Here is a 22,479-nt window from a genome sequence, read left to right as displayed (position 1 = left end):
CATCCCGCCTTCAGTGTCACTTTAACCAGGGCAAGAGAAGTTACTGCTATTGATGCCGATGGACCAGTGTGCATCTGTGCTTAGGCTGAAAGAGAAGACTTATACGAGAAAGCATTGAAAAGAGCTTATGTCTACGTCATTAATACTTAATTCTGCAAAGCAATTTGTCCAGCAATATTACAGGGACTTGTGTATATATATATATATACACTTGATATAATGATGCTGTTTCAATTACAAGGAATAACATGTTGTATACTGTTGTATAATGGAACTTAAAAGACATTGTCCACAGTATTTACAAGTAAGCCTGGAAAATTGTTGCCTACAGGATGCCCTAGCCTATTCCAGAATAACTTTTAAATCACGTTTGTTATCGTAGAAGTGTTTATTTAGTCTATTTCTGTCCAAGTCTCCGCATTTTCCCCCAGATGTGAAGCGTTTATTTTAGATATTGAGCTAATAATAGTCTCTGTTGATAATTTTCCACTGAACTCTGCTGCGACAGTTCCTTACAGTGAAGCTGCGAGTGTGGAGGGATCCATTCAGTGTATCGCGGGGAGGGATTTAAAGTATTACTTAAACACTACAAAACAGGAAATGCCATTAAAATGTTTTTTAAAATACATGTCACGGTCATTCTGGCTTTTACTCAGTGTCCCCTCGATTAAACTGCTATTGTTAGTAATTCTTCAATTGATGGAGAAGGTTCAATCCCTCTCCCGGACGAAGGAAACTCCCCCCCAAGGAGCAATATGGAACATTCGGATGAAAACCAAGCTGGGTGCCACATCTTCCACTAAATGATAAAGCCGCTACACCGGGAGCTGGAAGCAGGACATACTGAATAGAAATAATAATAATAAAACTATCTTGGAAGAATACTTACACGCTTTTTCATATCTTTTCTTTTGTCTGAAAAGTGTTTGGGTGACTCGAATATTTTCTCTCGCGTTGGAGTCGGTGGGAGGAGGTGTGAAGTTAAACTACTGCAAGTTAACGGTTAAGTTCAGCTGCTGGTGACGCCTTACAGTGGGAAACGTGGGCTTCAAACATTTACTCTTTCAGCCGGAGGACCCATAGATACCTTCAGGAAAAAGGTAAGTTTATATTAATTTTTTAGAAACATTTCTCGTTACTGTGAAGTCCACTGTGCTTCAGTGGCTACTCTACCCTGGACTGTTGTGGCAATTTCCCCAAGACAGGACTACACCCAGTTAAAACACATCTCATCTGCCCTGGGAAGTTGCTCAATTAAAAATATTATCAAAAATGCAGCTTAGTGGCTCACAAGTCTTAATGCAGACTACATGCTGCAAAACAAAACCTGATCAAATGTAATGCACTGTTTTATTTAATTTATTAGTCCTTTATTTATCCAGGTGAAAAATATCATTGACATTAAAAATCTAATTTCCAAGAGAGACCTGGAATCATGGCAGCAAAAGTCAAAAACACATGCACCACATAACTACATTACAAAAACATATACAATACAAACATGTAAAAAATATACAGTAACAGATCATTAAAGTGATCGACTATATGCATCTAGCTAAAGAAAAATAGCCTCAGACAAGGCACATTGAGTAATATTGAAGCACATGTATTAAATGTATGCAAAAGCACATAAACCAAATCAAACGTAACAGACAATGTTTTGTGCTTCATAAAAAGAGCAAACATGTGCTTGTCCAAAAAATACTTGTGATTAGGATCAGTAGATATTATAACTAAGAGTGTGGCTGAATGTGTGGGAGGGGATTTAATTCATCTTGGTTTGATCTTTTTTTTTAAAGGTTTCATGTATAAGTGACATGAACTAAGTATCAAATCAAGTTTTTAAATCACAGCTTGCCTAAAAATGCTACAGAAACTGGTAAAATGTTAATATTATAAGTTCAAATACTCACTGTGTGACATCTTAGAAAAAATAAAGATCTGCCAGCTCCTTTTCTTGCTATGGGATTGCCATCTAAAACACTGTCTTGCTAAATATTAAAAGCCTACTCCTTTCATCTACTATTTCACACTATTGTTGCAGTTTTTCTAGTTAATTTCACACGTTTTGTTTTTTTTTTCAGATAAAAAGACCATAGCTATCATGTGAAGAGTACGCATCCAAAATTAAATACACCCACTCACCAAGTGTTAAAGTAATAAAAATACACATAATAATTTTGCTGTTGTAAGCTTGAGCGTGCAGAATATCTAGATTAGGTACAGTGCAGTATTATGCTTGGTAATATCAAGTGATGAATATAATACTAATGTTTCAGATTTAAAAGTAAGGAAATACACACACACACACACACACACACACACTCGAGTCTCAATATATCTTCTGCCCTACGTGTGCCCCAGATTGACTGTTACACTGCCTTTCCCTCATAAGCCGTAGCACTACTATACTGTTGCCTTGACTACTGGTGTGTCAGGGGACCTCATCCTGATCCACTGCAATGATTTTCTCTGACATGAGTTCAGAGAGACTGCCACGAAGCACCGCTGAATGCGAGAATAATGGGAGAGCTCATTTTCTCCTTAGCTTATAAATACCTCACACCAAATCCTCAACCACCTGATGGAGTCCCAGTTACCAGTGATTCGCGTACTCGAGGCTACAGCGCTGCTCTGCTCATCCACTGCAGAGCAGGCTAAAACGGGCACGCTTTCTCTCTGTGCACTGAGCCATATCAGGTTGTTTGGATTACATTCCCTTTAAAAGAGGCACGATGCAGAGAGCATTAAAAACATTCTGTCAGTCGTGTTTATCCAGAGTTAATGAAGGGAAAAGGTTCAGTGTGAGCCCGCTTGCAATATAAAAACAGGAGGAGTGGGGTGTCTGTTGTATTTGTACTGATTGACAAATGGAAAACCTAACAATATCCACTAAGAATACTAGTGGATGTTCACAGTTTAGAGGCTTTGCCTGAAAATAAATTAAAACAAATACTCGATTGTATCCTTTTTAAGAAAAAGTAATTACTTATGTACATTAAGATATGACCTTAAGCAGAAGTTGTCTTTTGATTCCCACGCTCACTAACAACTGGTGGAAACATAAGCATGAACTATTTGCTCTGTAAAAACCTAAGGACAGATATATTTAAACATATGCATGCCGCATCTCTGTATCTGACTGTCATTGTAGTTTCCTTCCTGTTCTTCGTGAAATAATGAGCATGTGGGAAAGAATGTTTTTTTTCTTTGTTGTGACATAGCCCTACTCAGGAAATAAAGTGGGTCTAAGAATGGCGAACAGCAGTGAAACGGGTTTACAGGAACCCCCGCTGTAGCCTTGGGGAGGGGGGATGCATGCTGCACCGGAGCTTGTGTGAAACAGTCTCATTAGGCGGAGAACCCACTGGAAAAAAGTGGACCATACGGAACAAGGAAGGCTATGGGGGTTGGGGACAGGGACAGGATCTGTTGCCGTGTAATCTAAGGGAACTGCAAACACTGAATGTGAACTGGCAATCTCGAGGGGCTGTAGTGTATCAAGCAACTGTCACAAGACTGTGTTCAGCTCACCAGCTCTGCAACCCCACCAGTCAAGGCAGAGAGGACTTTATTTTCCCTGAACCACATCATTTCCTGAGTAATTCTATGTCACAACAAAGAAAAACACTTTATTAAAACAGCCTTTGAAATCCCAGACCAAAGCTTGCATGCATAAGTAGGAATGTTTTAAATGTTATAAGCAGTACTGCAAATCGATTTAATCACTCTATTAAAGGAAATTAACAGAACTTGCAGCAGGTAAAAAAAAAAAAGATGCTTTTTGCAGGAATACTTTTAATGCAGTTAACAGTTTTAATACAAAGAAAAATATTTGATCTGATAAAGAATATTTAAAAAATGCCCAATTACAGTGGAAAGGGTTTGTTTAGGTTTTTAATGAACATATTTCAGAGGTCACTGCAGTCTGTAAGACTGTTTTGCAACCCGCAGCCTTATGTAAGTATGTTGCTATTACTTACTAAAATAACTAGGCTAGAGCACATGCTGTTGCAAATTATGAGTATTTTCTCTTAGCCTCAGAGGATCTTGAAGCATGAGGGTAGCACTTTTTCCATCTGACAAGCTGTTGTGTTTCATGTGGCTTTGTGTTTGTTTGAGGGAATAAATAGCGACGCCCATATTTATGTCTACTCAGGCTCAGCCTGCGCACTGAGCTGTCCTGGAAAAGTCCATGTGACACAGATCTGAGGAGGTGCATCCTGTTGTATGTTAAAACGGAAGGACTATAGTCAGGCCTGTAGGGCAGTGTGTGATTTATGCTGTGGTCCAGTTAAAACAGAGGCAGCAGACATGATAATATATTCTCAAAATAATAATCACCTTTTCTCTAGTTGCTCAGTGCTGCTGTGAAATGTTGAAGTGTCTTAGACACCACAAAATGCTACTTTGTGGTCATATGTTAGTATTTTTCTTTGCAACAGGACGTAGAAGCCTTTCACTCTCTTTAATCCGTATAAGCAATAATAACACCTTGGCTTTCAGGACAGTTAGCCGTTTGGTCGATCAGTCTGGTCACTGATGGATGGATGTGTTTCCATTCAAATTTTTATCGACATCCTTCCCAAAGGATGAATCTTTGTGACTTTAACGATTGCCTGATTCAGGCCGACACTGCGGCAGGGTGGTTAGCACCGTTGCCTCACAGAGAGAAGGTCCACCAGCCAGCCGGGGACTTTCTGTGTGGGATTTGCACTTTCTACCTGTGGCTGAGTGGGTTCTCACCAGATACTCTGGCTTTTGCCAAGGACAAGTTTGCAGTTCTAAATTAACTGTAGCAGTAGTATCCTTCAGTCAACAGATATGCACTCGTGAACTCACCCTTAGACAATTCAAAGTTTTCCAAATTCCTAATTTTGGAATGCAGTTTGCATGAGAAAAGAAAGCTGGATTGAGAAATTAAATGTATTATTGTGTTGTACTTTGATTTGTTTTTATCTGTCCAGAAACCTGACTGACATAGTTCCTTGTTTGACTTACAGACCTCTGTGTCATTCTGTGACTTTGATTCATAAACCTACAGGAAATTACACCTGTCTGGCAATTATAACAAATATGGCGTCTGTTTCGAAAGGACCTCATCCAAATTCAAGCCGCTCTCATTTGTTCTTCGCCAGATGGATCGTTCTGCTGCCAGAAAGACAGGAGCACTGGGGTCCCAATAATTGAAAGAGAGAGAACATGGGTACAAAGCTTCTCTCCCATAAATTCATTATATCAGCACAGAGGAGTGGAGGTGTTATTCAGAAAGATTATTATATAATTGCACTGTGGGTATTAGCAAAGCAGCTCATATAGTATAGCTGGAAATAGTTTCTCTTCTATGTGTCATACTTTTTCCATTCTTTCTTCCTCCCTACCCCCGCACATCTCTCTTTCTGTCCCTCCCACTCACACTTTACCAGATGCATGTGAAAGATTAGCTCAGGTTTTGGCCAGTTTTTCCTCAGTTTTCCAGAAAACGTTATAACAAATGTGAAAGTTGCTTTCTCGTTCTATCCCACGGAGCCACAAACCAACCATGCTAAAAGAAAACTTGAGGTAATTTCATAGAATCAAACAGACAATTTGTAAGTAAGAACATTTTCCTTCTACAAAAAAACCCCCAAAACAAAACAGCTGTTTCCTCTTGTTATTTTTTGGGGGGGAAAGTCTGGCACATTCTTAACACCTTCCTCACTTAAAATAAAGATGCAGACATATACATCACGCATTTTCTCTGAAAATGTCAAAACCTTTTTGCTCACCGGCAAACACATGTCAGCGTCTGCTTCATAATGAGTTTTATGCAGGAGGTTTTATTTTGGATGTGATGTGTTTATGCATCCTCATATCACCAATCATGAATATCCCTGTATACATGAATAAACAGATTTTGCAGAGTAGAACCATGGAAACAGAAGCAAACCACAGAAAGCAAACGTGAATAGAACCAGGTGGTCAAATGCTTCGCTGGCTTTGTCTTTTCTGTACGTATTTATAGCAAGGGCTCGTGTGTATGTGTTAGGTTAACAGGTACGCTGCATTTAAACACTGACAGGTTTAAGGAAAATGAAAGCAGTAAATACAGGACATTAAAATAAAATCACTGCAAGAACATAGACAACAGTTAAGAACAGCAAAGTCAAGAAAAGACAAAGATAAAAGCTTAACTTTAAAGACCTCTTTCAGTTATTACACACTTATCTTTTTTTTTTTTTTACCTTAACACTGAATGTTTAATGTCTTGAAACTGGGTGTGTCTTAATGTGGTTTCAATGATCGCTCGTTCTGCAGTGGCATCTTTGCTGTTGTAGTTTAAAACCAGTGGACTTGTCTGTGGACTGACTTGGATGCTCATTTACTTGCTCTCTGAATTTGCTCTTTAATCATTGTGTCAATTCCACCTTCTTAAAATCAGTTAGGAGATTAATTTTCCCATGAAGGTGAGGATTATTGTCAAAATGAATGTTTGGCCTTCTCAGTGACAACAGTCAGTATCAGCCTGACCTTTTAGAAAGTGGCTTTATTGAGAATTACAATGCCCCAGGACACTTGTCCCTCTACCATGCAGTGAAAGGTCGATAAATTATCACCATGCCTGACAATTAATACTGTATCCACGGAGACCAGACCACCCCCTTGCTCCATACACATGTGTGCACACACATAGTGTTTTGTTAACATCTGCGTTGTAATCTTATCTCTTTTTTTTCTTGTGTATGGACCCTGTTTGAATTATCCAGACTTTTTCCCCCTGAGCTTGTTTGCCTGAAAAACATCCTCAGAACATGTTTTCTGATGAAACGCTGCTGCAAACTGAGTGGAATTATTGACCCCATGAATCATTTATGATATTCACACAGGGATATTAATGAGGGTTATTGGTTCCCTGTAGGAGCAGAGGAAGCTGGAAAATAAAAGCACAAGGAGTGGAGGATAGGAAACACCAGCCCTGCTATCGCCCTGCCTGCAAAGGTGCTTTGTCATGGGGAAACAGAACAGCAAGCTGCGGCCTGAGGTCCTGAACGACCTGAGAGAAAACACAGAATTCACCGACCATGAGCTGCAGGAGTGGTATCGCGGCTTCCTGAAGGACTGTCCCACCGGCCACCTGACTGTGGACGAGTTCAAGAAGATCTACGCCAACTTCTTTCCCTACGGAGATGCCTCAAAGTTTGCCGAGCACGTCTTCCGCACTTTTGACACCAACGGCGATGCCACAATCGACTTCAGGGAGTTCATCATAGCCCTGAGTGTGACGTCTCGTGGCGGGCTGGAGCAGAAGCTACGCTGGGCCTTTAGCATGTATGATCTGGATGGGAATGGCTATATCAGCCGGGCAGAGATGCTGGAGATAGTTCAGGTGAGGACATACTATGTGCTGTGTGATTGATACTACAGAGCAGAGGTTTTATGTGTGTGTGTGTGTGTGTGTGTGTGTGTGTGTGTGTGTGTGTGTGTGTGTGTGTGAGCTTATCACATTTTAATAAACAAAATCTAGACAAATAACAACGAGAATTGGAAAATAAGTCAAAAGAGTAATTAGTTTACAATAAACGATCACTTTTTACATTTTTAACACTTTAACTGTATATAAGACAATGAAATGACATCATTTCCTTCTGTCAAACAATTTTAAAAAATAAATAAATAAAATACATTGTATAAGCCAAATAAAAGCATTTGGAACATGCAGTTTTTTCTTATATCAGTAATAACTAAAAATATTTATATTATTCAATCATTCTTTTTATGACTGTTAATAAATAAGTTTAGCTCTTATTTTTGCTGTTATATGCACTTTAGCCTCCTGGTAATGGCTGTTTTTAGGTTCAACAGTCATCTGCAGGCTGCCCTTTCTGTTTTCCTTATCACTGTGGTTATATTTACTCTTCCAATATGGTGGGCTGAGCAGCCTGGAAATTGGCTTAGTCCTTCGTGCTTGTGGAAACAAATAAATGTGAAAAAAATAAATAAAATAGAGACCATGCACTGGGTACTAATGAGCGCTAGGACCACACCCATTTAAATAATTATTTAAATTTAAGAAATACTGTTTGTACACTAAATAAAGGTATCGCATACAGGGAGTAATAAATACAAATGAAAAAAGAATGATGTGGAAAAATAACAGAAGCCATGCTGTTGCAGCATTCTGTTTTCCAGAATGACATATTTCTCTCCTTTACATAATCAAATTTTAATATTATACAAGCAGATAAGTGAGTTCAGAAAGACCTACTGCGGGTGAAACGGCAGGATCTTTTGTTGTCAGACCAACATCATTATCTGCTAGCTAACAGAAAACAGGTCAGAGCTTTCAGACAATATAAGCAAAATGATGTCAGTGGCAACGGTTATTTTTCATCAGTGCGCCCTAAAAGCTTCACGCACGTAGCCAGCAAAATCAATACACACATCACAGGAGTCATTATTGTCTTTTTTTTATAGGCAATTTACAAGATGGTGTCATCAGTGATGAAGATGCCCGAGGATGAATCAACACCAGAGAAAAGGACAGATAAGATCTTTCGACAGATGGATATTGACAATGATGGTAAGGCTGGTGTCTTATTTCCATGTGCTGTATACATCATTGTGAACCAAATTGTTCTTTTCACAGTAAATAAATAAATCGACTTTTTATTAATGCTTAATCGGTATGCTAGTCATGCATCTGGTCCAGCTAAAACTGGTCCTGTTATAGATGGACAGTTTGACATTGGGAAGAATAAAGTCAACACTTTAAATTGCTTGTTAGTAAAATTCACAGCCACTGTGTCCGGCCTTTTACTTGCACTGAGTTTGGCCCGCTTTTGCTTTCAGAGCTACCCCTAATTCTTTGTTGTGCAGATTCAACAAGGTGCCGAAACATTCCTCAGAGAGGAATATTGCTCCATATCGACGTGACAGCATCACACAGATGCTGCAGATGTATTGGCTGCACATCCATGATCCGAGTCTCCTGTTCCACCGCATCTCTGGAGGTTATTTGAGTACAGTGAACTCATTATCATGCTCATGAAACCAGTTTAAGATGATTTGAGCTTTGAGGAATGGTGCACACTGTGCTCATTAAGGGATAGACATAGTCAGCAATAATACTCTGGTAGGCTGTGGCATTTAAATGTTGGTATTACGGGACCCAAAAGGAAATAACCCCCCACACCATTACACCACCAGCAGCCTGAACTGTTGATACAAGGCAGGATGGATCAATGCTTTAATGTTGTGCATGCCAAATGCTGACGGTAAAAACCTGAATTTCGAAATCAAAATCAACTAATCAGACCAGGCAACATTTTTCTTTAGTCTAATATTGATGAGGCTGTGTGCAAATTGAAGCCTCGCTTTGCTGTTTTTAGCTGACAGCAGCGATCCTCTGCTGCTCTAGTGCATCTGCATCTAATTCGACATGTTGTGCATTCAGATACTCTTCTGCATACCTGGATTTATTATAACTATTATTATAAACCAAGTTACTGTTGCCTTCATATCAGTGTAAAGCACTCTGGCCAGTCTCCTCTGAACTCTAAAATCAACAAGGCATTTTGGCCCAGAGAACTGCCGCTCACTGGATATTTTCTCTTTTTTGGACCATTCTCTGCAAACCCTAGAGATGGTTCTATGGGAAAATCCCAGTAGATCAGCAGTTTCTGAAATACTCAGACCAGCCTGTCTGGCACCAACATGCCATGCCACATTCAAAGTCAGTTAAATCACCTTTCTTTCCCCTTCTGATTCTCATCTTCTACTTCAGCAGATCATCTTGAATTGCTGCCATGTGACTGGCTGATTAGATATTTGCATTAACAAGCAGCTGAAGAGTTGTAGCTAACAAAGTGGCCAGTGATTGTATATTTGGTGTGTAAACCACCTGATAAATACTGTTTGGATAATTATTGTAAAGTTGTGACAAGTGTTGTTGAAACTTTATTAATGGCGAAGAGATGCTGTGAAGAGTATCGATAAACATTACACTGATAGCTACTATAAAACTAAATCTGATGTTTATATTAACTTTTCAAGAGTGCATGCGTAAGCAGGTTAGGTGGCTTTAGTGAAACCAAGATTGTGGACTTCTGGTTTTAGTTTTAGTCATTATTGAGTTCTGTTTTAACTCATGTTTTACTTTTGTTTTCACTATCGGCTTGGTTGGATATGGCCACAAAGAAAAAGAAAAACATATAGTACTGTGCAAAAGTCTTGAGCCACCCCTCATTTCTTTATATTTTGTCTCCAAGGAGCCAGACTTTTTTTTTTTTTTGTAATTATTAGTAGTCTTAAGCACTTTAAAGTTTTCTAGACTTTTTATTTGGACAGTAACTGCTTTTTCACTCGTTTTCAGTCCTGTCCTTGAACCTGACACCTTTTCGGGGGGTTTTGTTATCTTGTTAAGCCACTAAGCACTGACATATGAATCAAGTATTAAAAAGGGCACCTACCTAAGACGATGGACTAGTCTTGTGTTTACACATAAAATACAACTTAGCCAAGGGTCTATTTTGAACTGGATTTTTAGGCACTTAACAGCCTGGTGCAAAAACATACAATATCATTTGATTTCTTAGAATCCAATTAAAATGACAAACATAACAAAGTTTGACAGGCATACACAAGTATTTTTGAACAAATAACGTTTACTCCTAAAGAGCTCCTAAAGAGAAATCCAGGCATATCTCTACATGGTGTGCAGTGTGTACTTAAAAAAATGTGAGGAAATAGGACAAATCATCTAAGCCAGCATGCTCCCTTTAGCGTATTCATTACATTGAAAGTCTACTCTTACCTCCACACTACTAACCTAGCGTAGTATTAGCCTCCTCTCTTCTTTTGTCTTTGGCCAACAGTAACATAGTTTCCACCGTCACCGTCATAAAGGGTTTTTGCCCTTTATATTGATATTAATATTTATATATATTACACACACCATATGTATATATTTACCTTTATGTTTCAGTATTAGTGTAGTGTTTTCCTAGCAAAATATAAAGAAATTAGGCCGCATGTGACTCAAGACTTCTGTACAGTTATCTGTTGTGAAAGATTACTTATGTAACAGCTGTTTACATGAAAACCATGACTTGCAGAACACTTTTGGCAGTTTGATTCATGTCATATCACACGAAGTAGTTATGATTGGCTCCCAGCCTGGTGATCCACAAGCTTACCATAAATGGATTGACACTTAGAGTGACTTGAATGATACATCAAAAAATGCACTTTCCTTACTGAATCTGACACGTCACAGCTCAAGATATCTGGAGCTATGGTGCTGGGCAGGAGCGTTTTGTTTTGACATTGTGAAGGTCAAGCTGTGTCTCAGACAGACGTTTTAAGACATCATGTGATGCCATATGCTACGCCTGAAACCACAGCTGCAGAGGAGGGTAGAGGGTAAATTGCAGGCTGCATCCGTGATGCTCAAGGATGTTTTTTCCACATACCCATGAAAGCTGGAAACTGTATTGAACTACTTTACTCAGTTTTCCAAGGACCAAAACACCGTAATAAAATTCTGCTGAAAGCATAACACATCTGGAGCTCTAAAAAGAAAGGATGTTCCTGGCATCACACAATCTCTCAAACACAGGCCACTTGTCATCATAAAGTCCAAATTTTACTTTTTTTTTTGGGTGGTGTCAGCGCCACCTGAAGGTAACCTAACACATTTAAAATGAATCTTTAAGCCCTATAAAGCTAAGCGGCTAATCAGAAATCAAGACCACTGAGGAGCTTGGGGAAACCTTACCTGATCTTTGCTTAGGTTGGGGCACCCACTGCCTTCCTGTTAGTCAGAATATTGGCAGTAGTAGCACTGGTGTGATTGGTCAAACCAGACCCAGTAAGTTACAGAGTGAGTGAACCTCTTATCTAATGCTATTATGTAAGAAAAAGTAGGTGTTAGACTCAAAAAAGTGTAATTTTCTACTGTTTCATCTTAGAATAAAAAAAAAATCTTTTAAACAAAATTAAAGTACACCTGATATGTTTTTACCTAATTTCTGTCATATGTATACTATGAGAGTGATGAATGCTCGGGTAAAACATGGTTAAGGTTTCACATCTTATGCAGAACTGCACTCCCATAGAGTTATATACATACAGCAGCGTCACCTGCTGGACAAGAAACATGACGGCTATGAATACCATGATTCTGGCTCAGGTCCTAATTTATTTTAAACTACTTAATGCAGTATTATTTGTCACCATCTCAAAAGAAACATCAGTAGCTGATTTTTGTGGGTAGTTGCTGCATGTAAAACATTTTCATGTTTTACTGCTCATAACTGATATTTTCTTTTCCCCCCAACAGGCAGATTGTCTTTGGAGGAGTTCATTAAAGGTGCCAAGAGCGACCCGTCCATTGTCAGACTGCTGCAGTCGGATCAGGGAGCCTCTCGTCAGTTCTGAGGACACAGTGAAAGTGATCACACCCTGCAACTCATGCACACCTACATCCCTCCAGCTTTGTGCCGCTTGTTCTGACAGAGGATCGATCTTCATCACAGCCCCTCCTCCTTTCAATTTAACACTCCATGTCTTAATGTTTACATTAATGTACACTTCTCTGGTCAATGTGGCTTTTTTCCTCTGTGGACAATGAAGTGGATTTTCAGTCAAGGCGGTTTTTTTTGTGCATTTCAAAACGTCTCGTTTTGAATACCCGTTTGCTGTAAGTGCCATATCTTTTATTTATGCTTACAGGATTATATGCTTTCAAGTATTATGACTCTCATGTTATACTCTCATGTTATACTAAGAGGAAACTAATTAAATCACTTAATTCTATTCAATGTAATTGTTAAAAAGTGGCTTATTGTTGTTCTTTATTAATTTCCTTTGGGATTAATAAAGTATTCTGATTCAAGACAACAGTAGCTTGAACTGGCACAAGCTGCTGTATTTAACAAGCTCTCTCTATGCCTTTGGTATTGCATGTGCTCAGTGAAATGAGTTTACAGTTCATGTGAATAATGAGGCAGTGATTATTTTTAATTTCTTTTTATTTTTGTAACAAAAATGTCCTTTTGTTTTCACACAATTGAAATAAAGTTGTGTAAGAAAAATCTACACAAGAAGTCCCCCCTTGATATCCCCATTTGTCCTGGACACACATGATGCAAACTCACCAATATCCTCAGTCACTGGTTTAAAAAGAGACAAATTTAGTCACATCAGGTGGGACGTTTAAGTGTTAATTTGACAAGTCCACATCTCAAAGTAGGTGCTTGACGAGGGCAGGAAAGGCAATGTTTTAAAAAGTGAAACAATGACAAAAATGTGACATTCGGAAGCTCCACCCTCCTCTCCTCAGTGGGCGGCAGCTGTATAAATATGCGGCATCTAGCGTTCAGCAGGTATGTGAGAAAGAGTTCACTCGGAGGACACGACACACTCTCCCCTCCTTCCTGTCCCCCTTGTGACTGACAAGATGATGTGAGAAACTGCAGGTGTCTCTCATGTGTCTTTTCAGGAGTATTTCAGTAACTGGGCGACCGGGCCTCCCATTCGTCCACAGGAGAGGGGAGGTGGATCGCACAGGACCAGACCAGACCAAACGCAGATAGTCTGGATCAGTCCTGCCCCATTTGGACTCATAACTCGTCCTTGAAGTCATCGAGATCTACATCACTGAGGTCGTAGTCCTCCTCCACGGGAAGCTGAGGATGACAGAGCGTAAAATAAAGACGAGCTGTCAGCAAAGACTGAGATGGACTGAACCTCTTCAAAGATTATTTAAAGAGACAAGAAGGTTATCTGGATTTAAGAGCACTGCAATATTGCATAATAATGCAGATGGAGTACATAGTTTCAGTGCAGAGGCGGTACAAAGCTGGTAGGCATTTATTCTGTTACACTAAGCAGACGTACAGATTCAGTTTAACTACAAATTGCTTGCCCTGGACTAATAGTTTGTCCCACTGGGACAGCCCATAAACCTTGGGTTCAGGGGATAATCCAATCCAGTCAATCTGGCCCTTGTCTGTGTTCAGCTTGAGTACCTGTTTTCTGATTCACCTACCAGTTAAGGTTGTTTGACTACCCTATGCTAGTCTACATGCAGTGCTACACATTCCAACCATTAGGTCAATGTGATTCCCACTCACCTGTCCATCTTTGCCGTCCCATGGTTCAACAGTGTGAAGCTTGGGCATGACGCCACCTCCCAATGTGGCAGTTGAGCCACGGCCCACAGAAAGCTCCCTGAAAAGATCAGCACATGTGAGTGACGCTGCTCAGCCTACTCCAAGTTGTGTAATGTATTTGTTAATTACACCTCCTTACCTGAGGAACTCGTGAATACCGGTCTCACTGAAGGAACCCCTGAGCAGAGCAAATTTCATCTTGCGTGTGTTGATGGCAGCCATGGCAGGGTAGCCGAAACCACCAATACCAAGAGAGGATTCCAGGTCCATCTGAGCCCCTGCCTCGGTCCACAGCCAGCTGAGAAGAAAGAGTCGGCCGTTAATCACCATCATCATTTCCCTTACTATATCGGTGATTGTAGCGTATGTACCTAATCTCCTCTTTCTTTAAAGGGTGTGGCAATCTGAACAAAACTTTGCATGAACATCGTCACACATATTGCAATTATTAACTTCTATATGTTTTTAAAGAAAGAGTCATTACATCCCAATTCTTATGATTTTTATATTCCTCATCCCACTGCGAACTCGATGTTACGCTCTTCCTTACATAACCCGTACGAAACTCAATGTTCACCAGAATTTGTCCTTTTGTTCAAGTCATCACTAAATAAGGAATGAATATGAAACTTTTCCTACTCGAATTTAGTGATTTGTACACTACTGTATGTCTGGCCTTGGGTGCTTACCCCCACATCTTCTTCTTGTACTTCTCAGCCATTTTCATCATCACATCCAGGTAGCTGTTCCTACCAGCCGCGCCTGTTAAGACATAATGACCAGTGATGATCAGCTATTCAGGAATGAACTGTTACTGCTTCTGGTAACTCTCCTGCTACCTGTTGTGAGGTATAGCCTTACAGCTCAAGGCGGAACCTTTTTTCATGCATTAAAAATATGTTTTTAATAAATATTGGGAGCCCACTAAAGCCATGCTCGAGTCATGATTATTGACATAAAATAAGTAGATAAAAGTTAAAATGATTTATTTTCATTAAGGGCAAAAATGTCAAAGAATCTAAGAAGAGAAAGCCAGATCTGAGTTCATGTGCGTGGTCCCACCTGTGTCCAGGATGTGCGGCAGGACAGCAATTATACACAGCTGACTGTCCTCACAGGTCTTCTTTAAGACGTCTTCACTGAGAATCTGAGAGACAAAGAATTTAAAGTAAACACAAATTTAATATTCTGACATTAATATTCATACTTTTTATTGCAAAGTGCTTTCATCACCATACCTTGTATACACCCTATATATCAGTAGTATTAGTAGTTTAATGAATAGTAATTTATATTTACTCTGTAACAGGCTGAATGTTTGTTCTTCGCTTTTATGTGCCTACTCTTCAATTTTCGTATTTCATATAAAAGGTTTTTATTCTAACTTTCTAGTTAGAATTAATGTATATTTTTTACAAAATATACATTAAAATACACATTAAATCAGGCAATTTTCTTGTAGACTGTGACAACATTATCTTCAATTTGCATTTTAAATCGTAATTAAAAACAATTATATATGACTTTATCATACAAATACGAGAATACTGACCTCCAGCAGTTCTGGAGGAGGAGCATTGTCAGAAAACAGATCCAAAGCCTTCTCAATAATGTCACCGCGGGTGCGACCTCCTTGGTAGTCTTCTGGCTCCTCACCTTTGCGGAAAATCTTGATGGTGGGAAACCCACGGATCTACAGAGGAATGATTATCAAACAAGAACTCAAGGTCTGCAGTTTTGACTTTGAAGCTGGGTTTCCTCAGGCAAAAACATTCTGATTTAATTAGTGTGACATGACTAAATCCACACTACAAATGCATTTTTAGAGCTTTGAAACTTAACATTCTGCTAAAAAGCAGCAGAGGCTTTGATTCAGTATCAAACGCCAGTAAAAACATGTAAGTGTAACACAGACTATTACAAATGACTCGAGAGTTAGGAAGTATCCAAGGCAAAGTGGCCACTGGATTATTGTGCACAATAATCAAGTTGTGCATTTAAAATTAGCCAAGAAAACATGCAAATGTTTATTTTCACATCCAAAGAGCGCACCTTTTCAAGACGTCAGCTGTTACTCACCCCATAGCGACTGGACACGCCCTGGTGTACAGTAGCATCCACAGCTCCGAGGCGAACTTTGCCCTTGGTCTGCTCCTTGACAGCTGTGGCTGCAGCTGCCCATTCAGGCTCCAGGCTGTTGACAAAGGAGGAGAGGTGCTTAGAAAAACTTTATCATTTAGCTTCTGAGATACTGACATTTAAATCAAGCAAGAAACTTTATTTTCTTCAGAAATATCAAATGGTATTAAAGGTATTGGAATAAAATCCCTAAGACCTCACTGAACAGTTTTGAGTGGGATTAAATTCTACTGGAGGATTTTCAGTGAGGCTTATCCAGGCCTACTGGGCTATTATTTCACTTTTTCAACTGCACTAGATTGTTACAGTGAGAGGATTTCACAGTTTCCTACTGCTTGGAATTAACCGTTTCGAGTACCAAACTCACTTCTTGCAGTGTCCACACCAGGGGGCGAAAAACTCCACCAGCCACACATCATCACCGTCCAACACCATCTTGTCAAAGTTGTCATCAGTGAGCTCGACCACATCTTTCTTGTTCCCACCGCTGCTGCCACCACTACCACCGCTCTGCTACAAGCCAGTTATCAGTTACATAAATCAGCTCATGTGTGTTTTCTTAAAGCTTTGTGATTTCATGCAAGTGCAAAAAAAAAAAAAAAAAAAAAAAAAAGGTTCATTACCTGTTTGTAGTCAGAGCCACCAGACCTGCCGCTCAGCCTCTCTTTCACCAGGTTACGCAGAGCGTTCATGGCTCCATCCACGATGGCCTGGCTGCTGCGTCCACCTGCGTGGTTGTCAGAAATGCAGATTTCAGTTAACGCAGCCTCAAACACAATCACAGGAAGAAAGGCCTTGAAAGCTATGAAAATAATACCTTATTAAATACAGTGTTTTGTACAGGTCTCTTATAAGCCCTGAAAGTAATAAAATACTCTGTGAAGTCACAACTGTGCTTGATAGACTCAAGATGACCCTGTTCACAGTCGTAGTAAGGATCAGCAAACAAGGTCATAATGATATGATGGACTGAGCCTGCTGGAGAGATAAAACATTTCTGCCATAGACTTCGGGAAGGTGACCTTGTGTAGATATAAGTACATGTAGCAGGAAAGTGAACTTCAAATTGGATGCTATTACACAGGATGACTTTTCTTGCTATTGCTCATCTCTATTCTCATCTAATAGATGCTTCTGCTTAAATTGTTGGGGGTCGCCTGAACTTTCTTTATCAAGATAAGATGTTAGATTATTAAGAAACAAACCAGCATCCCCTTTTCTATTAAATATTATGTTCAGCTTATCAGTTTACTCAACTTATTCAGTAGGACTTGGAAGATTTTACTATGAAAAATACTTTCAATTTACACATAGGAAAGTTGTAGCAGCAGAGTTCTGTACCTTGGTACTCCTCTGGTTTGTTCTTATTAGCGCCAAAGATCTTGATGGTGGGGAACCCTCTGACACCATACTGGCCACCCAGTGACTTGTGCTGGTCAGCATCCACAGCACCAACTTTGACAATACCCTGAGGAAAAGTCACAACACACAATTTGGGTTATGCAGCTTCTGAGTTTATATTCAGGTCAATTTATTTTTACTTGGCTTAAAACAAAACTTTAGTTTGCATGCCAATGAGCAATTGCCATTAAACTGGGATTTCATTACAGGAGTTGCCCATATCAACAATACTGTGAGGAAAAAGGAGAAGACATTTAACGAAAGTCGTTTTTAATCTGGATCCTGTCATCCCAGGTTGGATAACGTCTCATTTCTTCCTAGTTTTCAACAACAGAAAAGTTAGGTAGATAGCACCTCTTTCTTACAGGAAAATATCCCTTATTAAGTAACCATTTTTTTATTCTTAAATATCAAATAAAGGCACACACACATAACCATCCACTGAATGTGCTGTCACTGAAATTACTGTGAAATTTAAAGTCAACAAAGCCCACCGCTGAATATTTCTCCACAACAGATGTAGGCGTTTTTAATGCAGTAGAGGCATTCAGCTGAGAAAACAGGCTGTCAATCAGAAAGTCTACAGGGCATCAGATAGATGATCACGGTAATTTGTATTTACCTTGAGGGCAGTAGCTGCCTTCTTCCAATCAGGAGCTAGATTTCGACAGTGGCCACACCTGGCAGAAAGCAACAGAGAAAGTGAAATCTAAATCCATGTTTTTATACACAAACTCATTTTAATGTTAAAAAACAACATCATTTTGCCAGTGTGAGATTTATTCTACAGTCCTTCAGTAATGACCTGCTAAATACAACGCACAAACAGCTATGTGGCACCCTTATTAGTCACTGAACCAAATGCTCTGGTATTAATAGGCTGAATATTTAACACTTGCATAGATTTTGTGCAGTCACATCTCTGCCGACTGCCTCTTGTTGCAGAATTGAGTTTTGCTATACCAACCCTGTGTGCACGCAAGCATGTAGACTGTGTGCATCTACGCACAAACTATTCTCACTTTGTGTCTCTGTTGAGCACTTTTGCACGAGATGGTGCTCAACCTAAGGAGGAGCTACCAGCTTACCAGACAAGTCTATTCCTATCACAAGTACAGATGTAAAACAGATGACTGGATAATAAAACACAAAGATGAGAAACTGGTATTTAAACTATAATCACCGGCTGTTCTTAGAACACTTGTTACCACTACAAGACAAAAAGAGTCCATCACAGTTATACAAACTCACCAGGGAGCATAAAACTCGACCAGCCACAGACTGTCACTCTGGATCACCTCTCTGTTAAAGTTGGATTGGGTGAGCTCGATCACATCATCACTAGCCGAGTACAAAGCTTGGACAGCCAGAACCAGAGAGCAGCCCAGTACTCCTGAAACAAAACATGAGGACAAGAGGAAAAGGATGACGCCTAGCAATGCATGCTCATTCACCGAAACAGCCACTTGGTTTAAGAAAACAGCGGAAAAAATGTTTTACATCTACTTGTGTGCAGTTTATAATGTACATTTATTTAACAAAGAAAGGAAATGAGTTTTATTATTTAATTCAGTAGACGATAACGAAGGCCTGGCTCTGTTCTCTGAATCTTAACTTAGCTATTCAAGCTAACAAGACAAGCAAAAAAAAACAAAAACGCCGCCAAATTCACATTTAGTTAACAAACCCACAAACCTTAACTTTAGTATAAGCAGAAAAGCTTCTACTGTTGTCACTCACCGAGTAAAAGTGGCTTCATGATTTCAACCTCTCTATGCTCGTCTCCTCACTTAGAACAACACAGTCCGCTGCCGCTGCGTCGCTCACAAAAGTACACAGAAAAATCTCACCGTGGCCCACCCTGATTGGTCCGCTGATGCCGACGCTTGAGCTCAGCCAATCAGCGCGCGCCGTGTAGTTTTAATGGAACCGGTACACAGAAGACGGGAGAGAGCGGACGGAGGAGAAAGGAAGCAACACATGTAACAGCAGCAAGAGAATGTGATCCGTGAGAAGGCTGACTCATTACAAACAGATGGAATGCGACTGTACATATTAAACACAGTATCGTACAGAGTTTGCTTATGCAAAGGCATGCAAAGATAAGCCAAACTTAAAAGCTAAGTAATGCTTTTCAGTGTAAATAATACATAAACTTTACTTCTCAATAAGTTTTAGACAGTTACACAGATAAAATAATACTAAAATAAAAATAAATGGTATCTATTTGTTACTATATTACTATCATTGTTTATTGAATTGTAATTATTTTAATGGTTTAATATTAACAATGCATTATGCTTTGCCTTAATGTGAAACGCCAACAATCTAAACTACATTTTTTTGTAACTTTTCCTCATCATAAAGTGTAAAGAGACATAAAACTGATCCATACACTCCCTGACAACTTCATTAAGTACACCTAGTTCAATTACATGATAACAACAATTTAGGCATGTACATGAGATAAAATTGTAAGAAAGGTGATTTAAATAACTTTGAATGTGGCATGATTGTTGGTACCAGACAGGCTGGTCTGAGTATTTCAATATTGCTGGTCTATTGGCATTTTCCTGCTCAATCATCTCTAGGATGAAAAAAAGTACCTTTGGCTGCTCCCTTATTTCCTAAGAGGTTCCCACATGGAATGAATTCACGTGCTTTCATTTGGCATGGATTTTACACCAAATGCACTTCCTAATGCAATCCTCCCATTTTTAGAATTGATCAAAAAGGAGAAAATATCCACTGAACAGCAGTACTCTAGGCCAAAATGCCTTGTTAAGGTCAGATGAGAATGACCAGACTGCTTTGAGTTGAAAGGAAGGCAACTGTAACTCAAACAACCACTCTGTAAACTCACACTAAACCATTAAGCAGATGTATTATAGCAGCAGAAGGCTACACTAGGTGCCATTCTTGCCAGCTAAGAACAGGAAACTGAGCCTATGGTTTGCACAGGCTCACCAGAATTGGACAACAGAAGATTAGAAAAACGAGCCTGATGAGCTTCGATTTCTGCTGCAACATTCAGATGGCAGAGTCAGAATTTGGCATAAATAACATGAGAGCATGGATCCATCCTGCTTTGTGTCAATGGTTCAGGCTGTAGGTGGTGTGCATACTTTTTACAGTTTGACCCCCTTACTACTAAGTGAGCCTCTTACACATCACATCATACCTCAGTATTGTTGTTAACCCTGTCCAGTCCATTAAAACTACTATGTATTCATCTTCTGATCAGCAGGATAACACACCATGTCACAAAACTCAGATAATCTAAAACTGGTTTCTTGAACAGGACAATGAGTTCACTGCACTCACATGGCCTCCACAGTCACCAGATCTCAATTTAAAAGAGTGCGTTTGGGATGTGGTGGAATTGGATATCCAATGGAAACTCGGCTGATAAATCTAGAGCAGCTGTGCGATGCTATCATATCAATATGGTCCAACATCTCAGAGGAATATTTGCAGCACCTTGTTGAATCCATGCCATGAAGAATAAAATCAGTTCTGAAGGCAAAAGGGGTCCAACCTGGCACTTGCAAGATGCACCTAATGAAGTGGCTGGTCTGTGTCTGAGACCTATTAATCAGCCTTAAAGACTGAGTTTTAACTCCTATGTGAAGATTTTTAATTTCTACATTTCATATCACAATGAATTTCCATGAGTTAAAAAATGTTTTCTAATTTTTACAATAAATCACTTTATCAATCACTAAAAAGGGCGCATTAAATGTAATTTCATTCTATGTAAAATAATCAAAGCTTCTGTGGTTTCAAGCAAGAATCTAGCTGCCAAAAGAGGGTCCACCAAGCAGTAAAGAGGACAAATGAAGTAATGACTGCACGTAAATGACATTTACATCCTAACTATAGCAGTCAAAATTTAAATGAAATATATTTTGTCATCTTTTCTTTTTTCTTTCTTTCTTTGATTTTTTTTTTTTTTTTTTTTTTTTTAGAATTTAGAGGAAATGTGGTCAAAATTGAGTTCTCCTCGTTCCTATGTGGCTTTTCTTCCTCCCACAGTCCACAAACTACGCATGGTCATTCTAGATTGACCATAGGTATGAATGACTGATAAGTGCAAACATGGGAAGTGTTTCGAAGATAGCTTAAGATGCAGTAGTTCAAAGATATTGTCAGTAGGTGGAGACAAAGAACAAGACATGCAGAATGGCTGCTGAAAGCCATTCAAGCTGTTACTTCAGTGAGCTGGAGGTCTGATCAGGTGAACTTGGTGTTCAACTTGTAAAAAGACAAGAAATACATAAAATAAACACACAGAAAATAAATATTCTGGAAAATATATTAAAAATGTGTAAATAGGCCAAAAGTGTAAGAAAAACGCATTACAGTAAAGCTGCCACTGATTGTAATTTCCAGCCATTTCTGTCAGTTCAGTTCATAGGAGCCAGTTACGTTTTTTTCAGTTGCTTTTCCTTAAAAAGTCTCGATTACTCCTCATATTAAGTACTTAATAATTAGCTGTTTGCTGAGCTGTTGCGCTGCGTGATAATGAATTCAAAATGGATGATGGATAATGCATCCATTTGGGTTAAGATTTAATCCGCTGTTGATGGAAAAATGGATGATTTGGTTAACTGCCACTTTAACCAATTGTTGTTCTCCTCCAACCCAACCCAGAGGTACGACTATGACCCTACCGTTTCACAAATCATCACATGCCTTGGAGATTTATGATCTGCGCCTGGCTGCACTGCGCGAGCGGAAGACACCCAGCGAGCTTTAAAAAATAAAAGCATAACATGCCAAGATA

At 39.3% G+C, this 22,479-nt stretch overlaps 2 protein-coding genes across 3 annotated transcripts; one reads left to right on the top strand and one right to left on the bottom strand.

The window, feature by feature from the left end:
- Positions 1-782: 782 nt before the first annotated feature.
- On the top strand, positions 783-13,085 carry hpcal1 (hippocalcin-like 1). Its single transcript, XM_084952784.1, has 4 exons — positions 783-1,100; positions 6,899-7,366; positions 8,455-8,560; positions 12,320-13,085. Exons 2-4 carry the CDS (start codon positions 6,989-6,991, stop codon positions 12,415-12,417), a joined length of 582 nt encoding a protein of 193 aa, XP_084808910.1. The 5' UTR covers positions 783-1,100; positions 6,899-6,988; the 3' UTR covers positions 12,418-13,085.
- pdia6 (protein disulfide isomerase family A, member 6) lies at positions 12,993-21,622 on the bottom strand. Of its 2 annotated transcripts, none has more exons than XM_084952783.1 (13): positions 19,434-21,622; positions 18,945-19,086; positions 18,316-18,373; positions 17,634-17,760; positions 16,916-17,019; positions 16,660-16,802; positions 16,233-16,347; positions 15,706-15,846; positions 15,216-15,300; positions 14,843-14,915; positions 14,293-14,451; positions 14,115-14,211; positions 12,993-13,667 (listed from the first exon to the last, which is right to left on the bottom strand). In XM_084952783.1, exons 1-13 carry the CDS (start codon positions 19,450-19,452, stop codon positions 13,602-13,604), a joined length of 1,329 nt encoding a protein of 442 aa, XP_084808909.1. In that variant the 5' UTR covers positions 19,453-21,622; the 3' UTR covers positions 12,993-13,601. The 2 variants fall into 2 exon arrangements, with proteins under 2 accessions (XP_084808909.1, XP_084808908.1); XM_084952782.1 differs by having other exon boundaries at positions 16,660-16,805; positions 19,434-21,619.
- Between the last annotated feature and the right edge of the window lie 857 nt (positions 21,623-22,479).

This window comes from Perissodus microlepis, chromosome 15 (assembly GCF_051167445.1).
Source record: "Perissodus microlepis isolate ML-2025 ecotype Zambia chromosome 15, ASM5116744v1, whole genome shotgun sequence".
NCBI lineage: Eukaryota > Metazoa > Chordata > Actinopteri > Cichliformes > Cichlidae > Perissodus > Perissodus microlepis.
The sequence above is the reverse complement of the archived record's forward strand: the minus strand, read 5'-3'. Positions and strand labels throughout refer to the sequence as shown.

Coding starts and splice junctions, on each gene's coding strand:
- hpcal1 (XM_084952784.1), top strand. CDS start 6,989: ATGGGGAAACAGAACAGCAAGCTGCGGCCTGAGGTCCTGAACGACCTG. Junction 7,367..8,454: donor AGATGCTGGAGATAGTTCAG/GTGAGGACATAC, acceptor TTTTTTTTATAG/GCAATTTACAAGATGGTGTC. Junction 8,561..12,319: donor GATGGATATTGACAATGATG/GTAAGGCTGGTG, acceptor TCCCCCCAACAG/GCAGATTGTCTTTGGAGGAG.
- pdia6 (XM_084952782.1), bottom strand. Junction 16,806..16,915: donor GTGGCTCTGACTACAAACAG/GTAATGAACCTT, acceptor ACTGGCTTGTAG/CAGAGCGGTGGTAGTGGTGG. Junction 14,916..15,215: donor GCCGCACATCCTGGACACAG/GTGGGACCACGC, acceptor ATGTCTTAACAG/GCGCGGCTGGTAGGAACAGC.